The 16425-nt window shown below is 45.2% G+C and overlaps 1 protein-coding gene and 1 long non-coding RNA gene across 2 annotated transcripts; one reads left to right on the top strand and one right to left on the bottom strand.

The window, feature by feature from the left end:
* Nucleotides 1-4190: 4190 nt before the first annotated feature.
* ZBTB14 (zinc finger and BTB domain containing 14) lies at nucleotides 4191-10530 on the bottom strand. The gene is made up of 3 exons (XM_069779076.1): nucleotides 10434-10530; nucleotides 7975-8058; nucleotides 4191-7507 (listed from the first exon to the last, which is right to left on the bottom strand). The coding sequence occupies exons 2-3, from the start codon at nucleotides 7975-7977 to the stop codon at nucleotides 6164-6166; spliced, it is 1347 nt and encodes a 448-aa protein (XP_069635177.1). The 5' UTR covers nucleotides 7978-8058; nucleotides 10434-10530; the 3' UTR covers nucleotides 4191-6163.
* Nucleotides 10531-10552: 22 nt separating this feature from the next.
* Nucleotides 10553-11692, top strand: LOC138684717 (uncharacterized). The gene is made up of 2 exons (XR_011323965.1): nucleotides 10553-11351; nucleotides 11399-11692. It is a non-coding gene; the product is annotated as an uncharacterized lncRNA (long non-coding RNA).
* The last annotated feature ends 4733 nt before the right edge of the window (nucleotides 11693-16425 follow it).

The following is a 16425-nucleotide window of genomic DNA, read 5'->3' as shown; positions in this document are numbered from 1 at the left end:
CTCTTGTCTGAACCATCTGCAATGCCACTACAGTGGTTTGTTCCCGTAAGCACTGCTTTTGGTACCCTTGACCCTGAAAAAATGGACCTTTATTAGTGAAGAATGAAAACTTAAGAGTATCTTTGTCTGTTAAAATATTCTAAAGACTGATCTTCCCTGCATTTAAGTTGCTTGTGTACGCAGATTACTTAAATGTAAAAGTAGGCCATTGGGAGGAGGTCAGAAAACTACAAATGTAAACACTGTAGGGTTTGGGGTTTTTTGGTTATTGTTTTTAACAGAATGGGTTTGCATCAGAAAATATGTTTTTCTAAAACAGAAGAGTGCTTTAACGCTTTGGTGGGAAAAGTTGATCAATTTTAGTAACTCTTATGATTTTATGATTCCATAAAGATGATCTATAATCGATGCATTATATCCATTAATTTCTTTTACTTCTGCATTAAGATACAGCTTGAAATCTATTTATATGCATAATATGTAATATGTAGTTACTGCCTTATACACTTACTCAAAATGGCTCAGTATTATTAAAAAGAACATATATTTGGAATTTCCATTCAGTAAGAATTTTAATTTCTTGTTAGTACCACTTGTTTTACAAACTTGTGTACTTCCAAGAACTACAGACTTTAAAAAAAAAAATGTATATACCTTGGAAGGAATCTGGGATACAGGTATCCAAGAAATTTTGCTTTGGCCATGCTTTTTGATATACATATACCAAACAGGTCAGATGTGGTACAAATTTATTCATATGGTCTACATATTTTTCAAGTTTATCTATAAAAAATTAGATTCTTAGCTACAGATTATTAAAAAAGCAGTAAGACTTCAAAAGTCTATTTCTATTTTAAAGAGCTCTAGTGCTGTTCATTTTAGAACCACTGAAATACATAACATTTCAGAGTTCCATAAATATCTGAAGGATTAGGGCCTGCAAATAAAAAAATATAAAAGAACAATGGAGAGAAATACATTGAAAAACATATCAATATTGTATAAATCACTATTTTTAGCTCTTCTATTATTTCAGATTTCTTGTATTACATTTAATCCTCCATCTGTTCTGAAAAGAGTAAGAATGTTATTATAATTGTTTTAGATCTATATGGAGACAAATGACAGACCAACTGCTAGAATGGAATTTTTAATGAAACATGCACGTTTCTGGCTGATGGGGCATATTACTGTGATCTACAGACTAACTGTTTGAAAAAGATGAGAATTTCTTAGATCTGTCTTTACCTTCTAGCTAGAATTATCCTATTCTGTACCAATCTGTAAATGTTTACGTTCAGAAAAGTCATATGTTGTTAGTGGTAGATGTACTTTGTTTCGGAAATGCTTTGTCTCTTCTGTAAGACAGAGAGGTGTCTAAATTGATAAAAGACTTAATAATAGATAATCTGTCCCTAAAAATACATTCTAAGCTTAGGGTAGACTTTCTGATATCATCTGATATTTTATTCTATATCTCACCCAACTCTATTAATTTAAATATCCTTACTCAGTGGAATCATGAAGACAATCTCTAGATTAGAAAATTGGGGCCCAATCTTCAAAAGAGCCCCAGTTTGGGTACCTAAATGGCAAGACTTTGAGAAGTATTTTGTATTCTGTAGCTTACATGAACAAACAGAAACTGAACTCCTCAAACTTTTGCTACTGAAGTCAGCATGAGGCATTTTCTTTCACACAACCATCTTTAAAACTGATCTCCAGGTCTAAACCTTCTTAAAAGATTAAAGCAGAAAAATGAAAACACAGGTACTCCACTGTGAATTGTTTCATTTTCTAACATTTGTTTAAATATTCCTAAGAAGGGTGGGTAGAAGAGCCAGTGTGGAATGGAGAAGGGCTGGAAGGTATTCTTTTCTGAACTTTTACAGTTTCCAAACTGAGTTGTGCCAAATAACCAGCAGCATACCCATGGCTAACACAATCTGGATCAGAAATTAATCAGATACCAGAGTTCAAAATGTGTTCTCTTTGTTCCTTTTTCTCTTTACAAAAAAACCCACACTATTTTTAGGAACACACAGTTAAGATCACAGAATAGCAAAGTTCTTATTTCAAATATTTCTTTTCACTCTAAGTTATTTAGTCTTATAAAGCACAAAGCCTTTTAACTAAATGGTTATACTTCCTTATTCTTTAGATCTTTTTGCAACTAAGACTTTGGTTTAGTGTCTCAACTGGTGTTGACCTTCTACACCCATCTGGGTCACCAGAAGAACCTCATTTCACATCAATTAGCATGTTGCTGCATTATATACATGTAAGCCCTGGTCACGCAAACACCTATTCATATACTTAATTCCAACAGATGGAGAGTTTGACTGAAGCCACTTGGTCATCTAACATCGCAACATGGACAGATGTTCAGTATAAACAAAAAAGAGTAACCAAGACATAACTGACTCTGATTTCACAAACCATAGATGAAGAAGTGTATGTTTAGGGCTAATTTTTGCTACTTAATTCTGAGAAAAACAATTAATTCATATCTAATGTTATTTTAGCCATCTATGTTTCTATAGCATTCTGTCATTCCTGCACACACCCCAATTAGCTAATTTGCCCACTGTTGGAAAACCTGTTAGGAATATTAGGCTAGTCTGGCCCCAATAAAATCAACAGCAAAATTCCCATTAATTGGACAGAATCTCATCCACTCTCTCATATGCTCTGAAAGAAGTTGCCATCCTTTTAACAGTAAAAATAAAAATTTGCCCATTCCTCAATCAACACAGCTCATAGCTTACGGTTTATCATGTTTGAAAACCTCTGTGGCCTGGAGCTGATGTACATCTGCTTCTGTACACGGCATCTGCTGGCACAAGACAGGAGAGAGCTGGGAGCAGTAGCGTCTTAAGATGCAGATTTACCTGAACTTCACAGACAGACCCCCAAAACATATAAGCTAACATCCCTTCAAAATGTACACAATGAAAAGGATTAATCTAGAACACATTAACAATAACGTACACCTAAGGTTACCTCCACACTTCCTTTCCGAAACCTTTTCCAAAACTTTAACCTTAAATATTCTAGGCCTTCATCCCTGTCTTGAATAAAAACAATTGGGAAGAAAAAACTACCTACTGGCTTTCAAGAAAAGAAAAAATAAGGTAAGTTCATAGCCTTAAAACAGACAACAGTAGTAGAAATCGCCAATAAAATTCTCAACTTCACAAAAATAACTGAGCCTTTTCCTTCTTGATCAATATTGTCATTGTTGGTCTCGGGAACATACAGCAGCCTTCTGACTCTTAAGCAGCTAAAAACCAGCAAGAGGCCAAGGCCCCTTTCAGAACCTTTGACATGGGAGCAATTCCATTGATTTCACTGAATTTGTTTCCATGACAGACTGTTAAGACCAAGTCTCATGTAAGGTGTTTATGCCTGTCCAAGGAACGTGCAGCAATAATATTTGTTCCTGCCTCTGCACACTTTTGTATTAGAGTACGTATAATATCAATCCGTCCCAGTTTTAAAAAGCTACAAACATCATGCAAACCTTACAGCTGTAATCTTGTATAACTCTTAAGAGCTGTAAGCTTTAACAGCAGAATTTACTCTGATGTAAAACACAAGATTATCACACTTTCGGTGGTGTTCTTTTAATGCAAGCCTGCTTTTTGTTAACAATTTCAAATTCACAGCCTGACTGCTGGTGCTCAAATGTCAGAGGGCAATTTTCTTTAACTGTAAGCCTTGAGCTCTGTCTTCCCATTCAAGCGTCTGCTGTCTCAGTGAGATCCATTTTTATTTATTACTTTCCAAAAAAACCAGTGAGGCTCTTCTTGAGAGGTTATTTAGCTTATCCCTCAGCTTCAAGGCAGAATTAACTATATTTAAACCATTTCTAACAGAAGTTTGTCTAAACCGTTCTTGAATATCACCACTACCGGAAATTGCAGTGTCTCCCCAGGCATTCTGTTCTAGTAAGTCATTATTCAACCCTTTAAGTTTTTTCTAATGTCTAATGTAAATGTTCACTGCTGTAATTTAAGCTCATTACTTCCTGCACTCTTCACAGGAGACCTAGAGAAAATTTACTTTCATCATCTTTTACACTTTTGAACTCATCACAACAGATCTGTTTTGTACAGTCTTAAACCCAATTTTATCATCTAAGAAAAAGTGAACACAATTTTAGATAAGAAAACGTAGCAAGACTAATATATTTAGGAAAAAAAAGTAGATCTCATTTTGGACCTACTATCTTTATATCTATGATCATATACAGTAAAACATTTTAACAATGGTCATTTATCATGTTCCTCAAGAGAACCAATAAAATGCAATGACTACACATCCTCTGATGTTGCACAGATACAAAATGTATAGTTTGTTTACAAACTAATATTACTGAATGTAAAATGAAGCAACATTTTAAAAAAATATATTGGTAAAGGTCCAAAGTTTACATTTTCTAAAATATTAAGTTCATGTTTTATTTACAGACCAGCTTTCAAACAATTATTGGCATTTTAAGGTAACTGCTTAACCTGATGAGTACATGAATAAAATGAAGCTGTAAAAAAACCCAACCAAACAAAAAAACAATAATCAAAGTTCCATATAACAGTTCCGAAAACACTATTTTCAATTTCTATTTAGAAAAGCAAGATGTGATCTACTACACAGTAACTTACCAGAAACTGGTCTAACACTTTCATATGCTATAGGTATCGCAAGTGACCAACATTATCCAAACATGTGCCCAAGAGTGTGGTTTTTTCCCCATTCCAACTTCAAATGAAGTTTTGACAACAGTTGTAGTATTTACAAATTTAAAATAAAGGCTTGATATCCCTTTGAATTACATTACCACTGTTACTGAGTCTTCTCGTGTTGACTACACGTAGCAGACTGCAATCCAAAGACCACTTTGTTGACTCTGTGAGTTAACAGTTAAATTAGCAGCATCTACCCCAGCTCATCTGAAAAAAAGAACGGGCAACTCTAAGTAACAGACTATTAGTGAACACTGATTCTGGTTCAATTATGACTGAAGTCACTCACTGAAGCCTCCCTCTTGCTGAGAGGTGGTATGTCAGAAGGCGGAAATTTTTAAACTTGAACGGGACCTATTAGCTGATATGACCAGCTAGGACACAAAACCCAGCCTGACCACTGTGGGCAGTTATGCGATGGCCTGTGGCTGTGCTCTGCAACTCCAGAGGTCTGGCAGTGACACCCGGTCACTCATCAGCACAGCTAATACTCCTGCACTGCCAGTACCTGTGCTAGGTTAGGTGAACTGAAAGCTGCAGAATAAAACCTACAGCCTCAGGCTGTATTAGCTTTAACTAATTTCTACTGGGTCAGAGTAAGGAACATGTCTCCTTCTCCATGCTGCACCCTTTTTCCTGTGTGGCTCTGTCCCGTCTTCAGGGGCCTGCATAAGAGTGAACACAGAAACAAACAAGGCAGACTCTTTTTCCCACAGAAGGGACTGGTGAATGCCACGACCCTTTTGCTTTGGCAGCCGGGACCACTGTGAATAATGCAGTTTTTTCAGGAAAGCAAGTATTTCATTAAACTTGCCACCTTGATTAAAATAAAAGGATATCTGAGGGAATAGAATAAGAAGCAATTTCATTTTGATCACCGTCCCCCCCTTACACTCTGTTGTACCAACCTCTAGCACCTACATTAGGTGAAAAAAGGAGGAATTACAAAGCTTAGGGAATCAACATCTGTTTCTCAAAAACTGTAGGTATAACACCTTCACAATTATGAAAACCAAGTATTTCCTTTCCACATTTGTTATTTTCTGAGATCTCAGCATTTTCAAACAAAACTCACTGATTTCGATGTCGACATTGTATGCAGTATTCCATACTGGATGAAACAAAACATCAGCTGGTGATGATTCCTGTTTTATAGAGAACTTGATCATATTCTCAAATTAAATCAGGTATTAGTGCATTATACTGCTAATGACAACAAAACTATTTCATATTCAAAGAATACCCATCTCTGAAATATTTTAAAATACCTAACCAAGCAATGCTATGTGTTCCTATGTAGCATTCAATTCCTCTAAAAATATGTTTTCTTGAAAAGATAATTCTCAGTCTAAACGTATACCAACAATAGATTGTGTTCAATTTAATTTCTTATATTACTTCTGATAAAGTTCCTGCTTTTAACTACAAGCTATAGTTTCTAATTGCTGCTCTGCTTCAGCAGCCATAGCTGCTGCCTGTAACTGTTCTGTTTCACTTTGGATGGAATTGGCTGTAGTAACTTGTTTTCTTTCACTGTGCATATTGTTCTCATGCCTTTTTAGATCAGATGCTTTAGCAAATGCTTTAGTGCAGGAACTGCAGACAAAAGGTTTCTCTCCTCGATGTCTTCTTTCATGGTCTTTGAGGTGGGACTTGTGCTTGAAAGCTTTATCACACATATGGCATGCAAACGGCCTCTCATTACTGTGAACCCTTTCGTGCTTTTTTAGATCTGGTGCACGAATAAAAGACTTTCCACATACCTCACAACTGTAAGGCTTGTAACCTGTGTGTATTTTCAGGTGCTCTTTCAAATGAGCTTGCGTGGTAAAGCCCTTTGTACACATTTCACAAACAAATGGTCTATCAGCAGTGTGTAGCTTTTCATGTTTTCTCAATCGCGCTTCATCAGAAAAGGTCTTACCACAAGCCTGACATACAATGTGTTCCCTGTGACCATAAAGCAAATACTCAAACTTCATATCCCCAGCTGCTGTGGTCCAGCCTGGTGTCTGTTCATCTTTCACTTCACTTATGCCATCATTAAATGTCAAAGCCTGAGGGGTCTGAGATCCTAAGTCTTTTGATTCAGTTGTTTCCATAGGCTCTACTTCTTGGCCATAGCAGTTTACTTTTCGAACTTCTTCGCTTCCCAACTCTTTCAGAATTGCCTCTTGCACTCTCAGGGTAGTGGTAGGTGATTTTCCATCTTCCTGACTTGGGGGAGTTCCTTCCACCGTCACATCTGATGGACTGTCATCATGATCTCCAATTTCTTCCACCTCATCATCTTGGGTATCATTAGGTTCCCCCATAGGACGGTTTATTTTTAGACAGTACTTGCTCTTGGACTGTGTGTTTTCTTCAGGACTAGATACATCACGTTTTTGAGAGCAGAGTTTATCCAGAAATCGAATACCAAGAATCTGGCCTGAAGACATCATCAAATTTACATCCTCTTTCTTAACAGAAATCTTTGCAGTATACATGTAATTGAGAACTTCCTCAAAAATATCAGAACGAAGAAAATCTATTTCTATTACTGATGAACTATCAACTTCCAGTTTTTTGAAAAGCTTTTTGAAGTAGGTACTGCAGGCAGCAAGCACGCACCTATGTGCTCTGAATTTAACATCTTCAACCACGATAGCTATGTCACAAAATTCTCCTTCCAAACGTTGTTCATTTAATGTTTTCAGGAACACAGTTTTGTGATCGTCATCATTATATTTAATGGTTTCAGACATACTGATGAAAAACTCCTGTAAAATGACATGGGAAAGTTTTGTAATTTTTATAAATTGTCTCACTCATAAAATCCCAACAGCTGATGTCATTTACACACTAAAAGAATTGCCAAATATTTTTTTTTGCTTAATATGACCAGAAAAAGCCTTTCAGCTGATAAAAGCATTACTCTTAAAATTCTTTTAAAATTGTGAATACATAAAGGTCTTTCCCTAGGTTATATGCTTTACAGAACACATAGTGATTTATAAAGGATAATTATTCGTACCAATATATTAAATTATTCAAATATTTATTGATTCAGTTACCCAAAATGAAAACTATCTCTGTGAAGTTGCAATTCCCAATAAATGTATGATCCAACTGCAGTAGAAGTCATTCTTATAGCTAAAAGAAATACTAATACTAAAAAATGTATAAGAAATACTCTAAATTTGTCAGCATAACAAACCAAATGTGAAATATCACATATAAGCCTTACCATGAACAATGCAGGAAATTTTCTGAACAAATGATGATTAAGTATTTGACAGATGATTAGCCCTTACAATGGGCTACCTTCAGCCTGAAAGACAGGAAGATAATAACATTTTAAGAAATGATAAAATCGATTCCAGAAATTGTTTTAAATTTGTGTGTTTAAACACAGCATTTTCAATTATTTAAAATTATACAAAATGCACTGTTAAAATACCCAGTTATTTTGACTGGTTCTACAGATAGATGACTGTATAAATTGATCTGATAGCACTGTTGTCATAAACCATGTGTTCACTTTCCTCTGGCTACTTCACTTCCCTGACTCCACTTTCCTGTAGTTTGCACTACATCTAAAAGTCTGAAAAACGTCTACAGGAACCAACAGTGTTAACCCAGCAAGCAACTCATCAAAAAGGTGATTAGTTCTTCTGCTGAATTAGTGTGGTGGGCAAGCCTAGTGGCGGGTCTGGCAAGCAGACCAAGCATTCCAAAGGACAGCAGACTGGGCTGTGGATGGATGCACATCCAGGACCAGGGAAAGACACCATGGATACCAGACCACCACCAACAAAGATACTTGAACGGCAGAAAGAAAATGCAAAACATGTAATTTAAACTATTAAATCCCAATCTCCCACAGGCATCTAATTGTGACAGAAGCAGGAAATGCAGTGAAGAAGAGGGAAATTTAATATTTGGTTCAGAACAAATCCTCCATTGCCTGGCACAGAGCTACTGGGAACTCCTTTCCTAATTTATCCTGGACCATATACGAAACGGAAGCAGACAACAGGTAGGCGACTTCCCTTCTTGGTGCTGGGTGTTTAAAATGGTATGGGAATGCTTGACTCCCTCCAAACACCTTTGCAGGTCTGGCATCTCAGCATACAGTACCACCGGCTACAAAAGAAACTTGAGGAAAACCAAAATTCTTTTCTTGGTCCCTAATAATCAGATGTTGAGATAGCCAGATAGGAAGCGCATAAATATTTGAAATACACAAAAAGAAAACGAAACCAAGAAATGCTGTGTATTTTTCTGGGCTGTCGGGGTCTACCGTCCCAGGAAAACATAACAGTCCAGCACCAAAGAGGACAGGACAAACCTATTTCAACAGGATCCATTTAGAGTTCTTCGCAAGCTGGGAAAAACGCTGCTTTCTTTTTAAGCAAACAGCAAAACGTTACTGCTAATGATCTAGCAGCAATCCCACCCTGTTTTGTTAAACAATATGGAATTTTGCTGCCATTCTGTTGGGACTTACTAAGCGAGAACCAATTATAGGAGAAGTAATTGGCTGAAGACAGTGTCGCTGAGTACACAGGGGTGCGCAGCAGTTGGTGACAGAAACAAAGGTACTGCTCTGCGAGTGGAGCACGGTAGGCACTTGACCAGAGTACCTCCAACACGGACTAAAGGCAGGGGAAACTCCCACTGCCACCGGGTCACCGCTTCCGCGGGGTAATTCTAATTATACACACAGCCCCCCGCACGCATTTTACACTGCCTTTACCACCACAGGCATGGGGGGCGGGGGGAGTATGTCTGGGGTTGTAACTGTTCGTGCAGCTCCTGCCGCCGCCGCCGCCGCCCGAGACACGCTCGGTGCCTCGCCGCGCTGGCGCGCACAGCTGCGAAGGCGTGCGCACTGCCGCGGCGCCAACTGCCGTGCCCGTGGCCGCAGAGCCAGCCGGGCGCACGCCCGCTCCATGCACCCGCCGGCGAGGACGCGGCGCGGGCGGGTTGCCGGCGGGGCCCGGCCCTGCCGGGCCGCCGCGGCCCGCTCGCCGCCGCCGCCGCGGGAACCCGCGCCGCCGCCGGGGGCCCGCGGCTGCCGGCGCGGCCCTGCGGCAAGGAGGCGCCGCCCGCGCTCCCGGCCCGTCGTCGGGGGCGCCCGCGAGCAGCAGGCGGCCCCTCTCCGGAGCGAGCCCGGCGCTCCCCCCCCACCGCCCCGCGCCGCCTCACGGGGCTGCGCGGGGAGGGCGCCCCCCTCCCCCTCGCCCCAACGCTTCTCGCGCGGCGCCCGCCCCACCGGTGGCGGCGGCGGAGGCGACGCCAGGCTCCCGCCGCCGCCAGGCCGCGGCCGCGCGCCCCTTTGTTGCGGCCGCCGCCGCGCGGGGCCCGCGCGCCCCAACGTGCGCATCCGTCGCTGGACGTGTTCTCCTCGCCCTCCCCCCGCCCGCCGCGCGCGCGGGAGGCAGGCGCGCGACGGCTCCGAGCTGTTGGCGGCGGGCGCGCCCGCGGCGCCTCCATCTCACCCAGCGCCAGCTGCCTGGGCTTTAACGGCTGCGGCCGTCAGCAGCCGAGGCTGCTGGAGGCGGCGGCACTGAGCGGGGGAGGGGGGAGGAGTAGGAGGAGGGAGGGGGGCGCGCGAGGGAGAGCGCGCGCGCGCAGCGCAACGGCACCCCTGCCGTTGGGCGGAGGGGGGGAGGGGGGAATAGGGAGAGGGCTCGCGCTTACCTGCCACCCGCGCGCGCGCGGAACCGCACTTCCCGGGGAGCGCGGGGGGCCGCCGCTGCCGCCGCTGCCGCCGCGCGGGAGGGGGCCGGGGAAGGGGGGGGGGGGGGAGGGAGGGAGGGAGGAGGGGGGAAACTTGGGGAGGGGGGCTGGGGGGGGGGTCTGCGCGCGTCTCTCCGGCCGTCACCGCTGCCTCCAGCACGAGCACTCAGTGCGCGCGCGCGCGCCGGGGGCGGGGGTACGTGCATGCGCGGTACGAGCAGGGCGCGCCTGTGCCGGGGAGCGTGGAGGAGGAGGAGGCGGGGGGGTGGAGAGCGGGGGGAGCGCGCCGGCTCCATCTCCCTTTTCGGGGGGCCCGCGCGGCGGCGGCGGCTGCTGCCGGGCGGGTAGGGAAGGGGTGGCGCGCGCCGCGGCGCCCGGGGCCGGCCCTCGCCGAAGGGGCGCCGGGGAGTCGCTCCCGCCGCGCCGCGGGCACCCGCCCCGCCGCGCCTGCGCCCCCATGGGCGAGCCCGGCGGCCTCCCCCCCGCGCCTCCCCCTCCCCGCCTGGCGGCGCACGGCGGCGGGCCCAGCGCGGACCCGGCGCAGCGCCGGATGCCGGGCGGGAGAGGGGGAAGGAGCGGTGAGGGAAGGGCGCGAGGCGGACGGCGCCGTGGCCGTTGAGCGGCGCCCGGGGGGGCGGGGCCGCGCGCCGGACACGCCCCGGCGGGCGGGAAGGGACGCTCGCGCCCGGCGGCGGGGCGTTGCGCTTGGTGCCCGCGCCCGCAGCGCCGGTGTCGTGGCTCTGCGAGAGGAGCGGTGGGGCTCGGCGGGGTGGTGGGCGGGCCCGGGGCGTTAATTTAGGCGGGGTTTTTAAAAAGCGGTTGTCTGGCGAGTGTCAGTTCGCTCTCGGAGGCTCGGGTGTACGCGCGGACGTTTTCGCTGTGGTGTAGCTGCGGTGCTCTCGCACGGGTTTGTGGTTGAAGGCTAGGGGTGCCTTTCTGCCCCTCCACGTCTGTTGTGTCCTCTGCGTGTCACAGGGAGAGGGAAGCACGGCTGCCTACCAACATCCGCTGTAGGCGGTCACGTAACTCTCCGTGGTTCAAACATCTGGGGGCTTGAACTGAAGAGAAGTAACGCGATCACTAGAAAGGAAGAAAAGCTACTCTTGCGCTACTCGTCTTCCACCTCCGATTTTTCTTTTCAAAAACGGTTCTTGAGATGCTAGCCTGATGGCACAGCATTCACTGAAGTAATTTGTGGATAAATAAAACGTTAAATTGTTTCTGTTAGTGTAAAATGCAGTAGTTCTGCTAGGAAAAAAAGTTTCAATATAATCACTACTTGTGTTGAAAATTACAGCAATATAAACAAGTTACTGGAACAGTGGAATCATCCTCTGGGAGCAACATAGTGACTTTTTTCTTCAGGTTGATAACTCTTGCCCCTTCCTGAGTCATCTCAGTGATGTTTTTGTGTAATGCAATAATATATGTAGTGAATTGCTCTCCAGCTGGATCACTCTGTCTTTTTTTTTTTTAATTATTAATTAAAATATTTTCTGTTTTTCTACCCGCTTTTAGATATACTGGAATGAAGTCCCTATTTTTCCTGGGCGGTCAAAACTGCCAGGCCTGTTTTTGTCGTAACATCGGCGATTTGCATTCAGAAGGCAGAACTAACTATCTCTAAATCTTTTAAGTATTTCTGAATCCTGTACCAGAATTTCCTCCACTGTGGAAGGAGCTTCCCTTTTAGCATTTCATTACGTGCTGTTTCTTTGACAGTGCCTCAGACGCTCCTGTAATAACCTTATTAGTCTTGAGAAACATGTAACTGCTGAGTTTACCATGTTGACCACCAAATTATGCCACTTCATTTTGTTATGCTCTCTGGTTTTGCTCTGTCCATACAGCACCTGGCACAGTACAGATGTGCTTAATATCTAGGGCCAGGTTCTGCTGTAATGCAGGTAATCAGAATTAAACTCCTGGTGGAGAAAAGGATGGTACCATAGGAAAGGTACAGCTATCCATTTTTTCTCTCTACTTTCCTGTGTCATAGGCTACTTCAGAATGTGTACTGCATGTTTCAAATTGCTTTGTTAGTAGATCTCAGTGAGATACTAAAATAAAGGAATTCATAGATAACTATGAATTGTGGAGGGTGAAAAGTAAAGCATTGTTACTGTCTTAACTGTGTGTGGTGGGTTGACCCTGGCTGGATGCCAGGTGCCCACCAAAGCTGCTCTATCACTCCCCTCCTCAGCTGGACAGGGAAGAGACAATACAACAAAAGGCTCATGGGTTGAGATAAGGACGAGGAGGGATCACTCACCAGTCGTGGTCATGGGCAAAACAGACGCAACCCAGGGAAATTAATTCATTTCCAATGAAATCAGAGTAATGAGAAATAAAAACTAAATCTTAAAGCACCTTCCCCCTGCCCCTCCCTTCTTCCTGGGCACAAGTTCACTCCCGATTTTCTCTTCCTCCTCCCCTCCAGCAGCACAAGGGGATGGGGAATGGGGGTAGTGGTCAGTTCACCACACCACACGTTGTCTCCCGCCATTCCTTCCTCCTCAGGGGCAGGACTCCTCACACTCTTCCCTTGCTCCGGTGTGGGGTCCCTCCCACGGGCTGCAGTCCTTCAGGCACGGAATGCTCCAGAGTGGGTCCCCCACAGGGTCACAAGTCTTGCCAGAAAACCTGCTCCAGCATGGGCTCCTCCCTCCACAGGTGCTGCCAGGAGCCTGCTCCAGCATGGGCTTCCCACAGGGTGACAGCCTCCTTCGGGCACCCACCTGCTTCAGCATGGGGTCCTCCACAGGCTGCAGGTGGATGGATATCTGTTCCACCGTGGACCTCCCTGGGCTGCAGGGGGACAGCCTGCCTCACCATGGTCTTTCCCATGGGCTGCAGGGGAATCTCTGCTCTGGTGCCTGGAGCACCTCCTCCCCCTCCTTCTTCACTGACCTGGGGGTCTGCAGGGTTGTTTCTCTCACATGTTCTCACTCCTATCTCCGGATGCAATTGCGCAGGCTTTTTTTTCCCTTCTCAGATACATTATCCCAGAGGTGCTACCACTGTCACTGATGGACTCAGCCTTGGCCAGCAGCAGGTCCGTCTTGGAGCTGGCTGGCATTGGCTCTGTGGGACATGGGGGGAAGCTTCCAGCAGCTTCTCATTGGAGCCAGCCCTGCAGCCCCTCCCCCACTACCAAAACCTCACCATGCAAACCCAATACACTGTGTCATTTTTCATTACATATAATGTCCTAGGTATTTGCCATGTGGTCTGAATTCGGCTGTGCTGTTTGGTGAGCTTGCAAACTGAGAGAAAGACTGCCTCATTTCTGTGTGGAAGTGCTAGAACACTGCTGGATTGTAAATACTAGAGATAATATTATAAAGCATGTAAATCAAGTGGTAGGACTAAAGGCTGTTAAAATTTAGCAGTACCAGGTAATAATAAAATTGCAGGTGCAGTTCAAACAGCTGCTAATAAGTGGCTTATTTAAACTATTGCATGTGAGACAATTATGCATTTCTCTGTGACTACTTTTGCTGAGTAATTGAAGTGATCAAGAAATAGAACGCAGTGTCACATGAGAATCCAAGTTTCTGGTGTAACCTGCTTGTCTGAAGTGCACCTATGAACATGTACCCTACACACCTCATGAATACCCATGAAATGTAACAGAGGAGCCTACAAGTCATTTCAAGTGCTGGTGTGTGGAAAGAACAGGTAGAATAGCTGCATATGTAAAACAAGGGTGATAACAGGTCTGAATCTGGACATGTTGCACTACATTTTGGAAATAAAAGACAAAAGGTAAAGGTCACAGAAATTTCCTCTGAAAAGACCTGGGGTTGAAAATATGTATTATTTTTGAAGGTGGACCATAAGAATAAGAAAACGTATCTATCTCCACTACCATGTCTGTGGAGTAGTATATGTAGTTATGTCAGTTGCCAAAAGCAAGTATTTTTTCAATTTACTGGAAAATACCCTTCTGCAGAAAAAGTGTAACCGGAGGAAAAAAATGTCCTGATCATGTATCTGACTGAAACACGCTTCCTATCGAATTACTCTGTACCCAGCTAACACGGATTAGCATTCAGGCTTTGAAGTAGTTTTGCTGTTTTCCTATCTGATGAGCCAGACTGTAGATACTGTGGAACTGTTGAATCAATAAGCTGTTTCCAGACTGTTTGGATTGCAGGGACACGTAGGGAAAAAGAACCCTTTGTAGGGTGCGCTTGTTTGTTTAGAAAATTGTGTAAAACGGGAGTGAAGAATGACAGGTGCCACTTTCTGCAACTATGTGTGAGGCATCGGAGATGGCATGCAGGAAAGCCTGAAGGTTTGCACCTAATGTGTTCTAAGTGGCAACTGGGTCATGGTTTAAGCCCAGCCGGCAACAACTAAGCACCATGAAGCTGCTCGCTCACTCCCCCCACCCTGTGAGATGGGAGCAGAAAGTATAACGAAAAGCTCGTGGGTCAAGGTAAGGACAGGGAGGTATCACTCATCACTGATGGTCACGGGCAAAAGACAGGCTCAGTTTGGGGAAGAAACAAAATCAGTTTAATTTACTATAAATCAAATCAAAGTAGGATAATGAGAAGTAAACCCAAACCTTAGAACACCTTCCCCCCAGCCCTCAACCCCACTCCTGGTTCTCTCCACCTCCTCCCCCTGGCGGTGCAGGGAACAGGGGATGGGGGTTGGGGTCAGCTCCCCACACCTGGTCTCTGCCGCTCCTTCCTCCTCAGGGGGAGGAGGACTCCGCACTCGGCCCCTACTCCACTGGGGGGTCCCTCCCATGGGAGACAGTCCTCCACGAACCTCTCCAACGTGAGTCCTTTCCGTGGGCTGCAGTTCCTCACAAACTTCCCTGGCGTGGGTCCCTTCTGTGGGCCGATCTTCAGTCACAGACTGCTCCAGCGTGGGCTTTCCCGTGGAGTCACGGCCATCTTGGGGTGCATCCCCCTGCTCCAGCGTGGGCTCCTCCCCGGGCTGCAGGGGGGCATCTGCTCCCCCGCTCCCCTCCATGGGCTGGGGGGAGACAGCCTGCCGTCTCACCACGGGCTGCAGGGGCATCCACTGCCTCAGGCACACCTCCTTCCCCCTCACTGACCTCAGTCTCTGCAGAGGGGCTTGTTCCTCTCACATCCCACTCCCCCCACTCACTGCAGGTTCCCCTTCTTAAATCTGTTCTCCCAGAGGTGCTACCACCATCACTGATGGGCTCGGCCTGGGCCAGAGTCGGGTCCAACTTGGAGACGGGGAAGCTTCGAGCAGCTTCTCACAGGAGCCACCCCTGCGGCCCCCTCCCCTGCTACCAAAAACCCAGCCACACAGACCCAATACAGACTGGTTTTAAAATGTATATTAAGTATCAGTGAGTTCTTCTGTGTCATGGTTAGGTTTATAAAGTCTGTACGAGTTGCAAGTGATGATACAAGCATTGCAATATTATGGCCAGTTTTCACGTATTCTAATTCTGTCTTGGTCTTGCAGAAACAGTCGTCATACAAGGACATAGATTTTCCATGTTCACTTTTCATGGGCCAGATTTCTTGTCAGGCCGTGTGGGCAAAAGAAAGTAAGTGTACAAAATGTCAGATATTTGTGAAAGGGAATCACAGAGCCTGTTAACATATTCCCATGTGTCAGCAAGGACGGTCTATGTAAGCCTCCCCAGAGTGTAAGTGAATGCACTAGGACAGAGGAGGGCAGACAGGGAGCAGATGCTCCTTGCAGTGCGTGTTTCCCATAGCAACCTGGCAAATTTCCCAGCATAAATTTGCGTGCAACTTAGTCATGTTTTTGCATCACTTACTCACTTCTGTATTTTCAAGTATCCCCATAAAAGAGGGAATAGTAGAGACAAATGAGGAGGAGCAGAGCATAGATGATGGAGGTTGGCAGCCCAACCCCTGGCTAAGCTGTATGAACAGAGATGGTGAGAGGCCATCTCACCATCCAAATGATTGAACAGCACTCACAGTTT

Source organism: Haliaeetus albicilla, chromosome 3 (genome assembly GCF_947461875.1).
Source record: "Haliaeetus albicilla chromosome 3, bHalAlb1.1, whole genome shotgun sequence".
NCBI classification, from domain to species: Eukaryota; Metazoa; Chordata; class Aves; order Accipitriformes; family Accipitridae; genus Haliaeetus; species Haliaeetus albicilla.
This window is presented reverse-complemented; position numbering and strand designations above follow the sequence as displayed.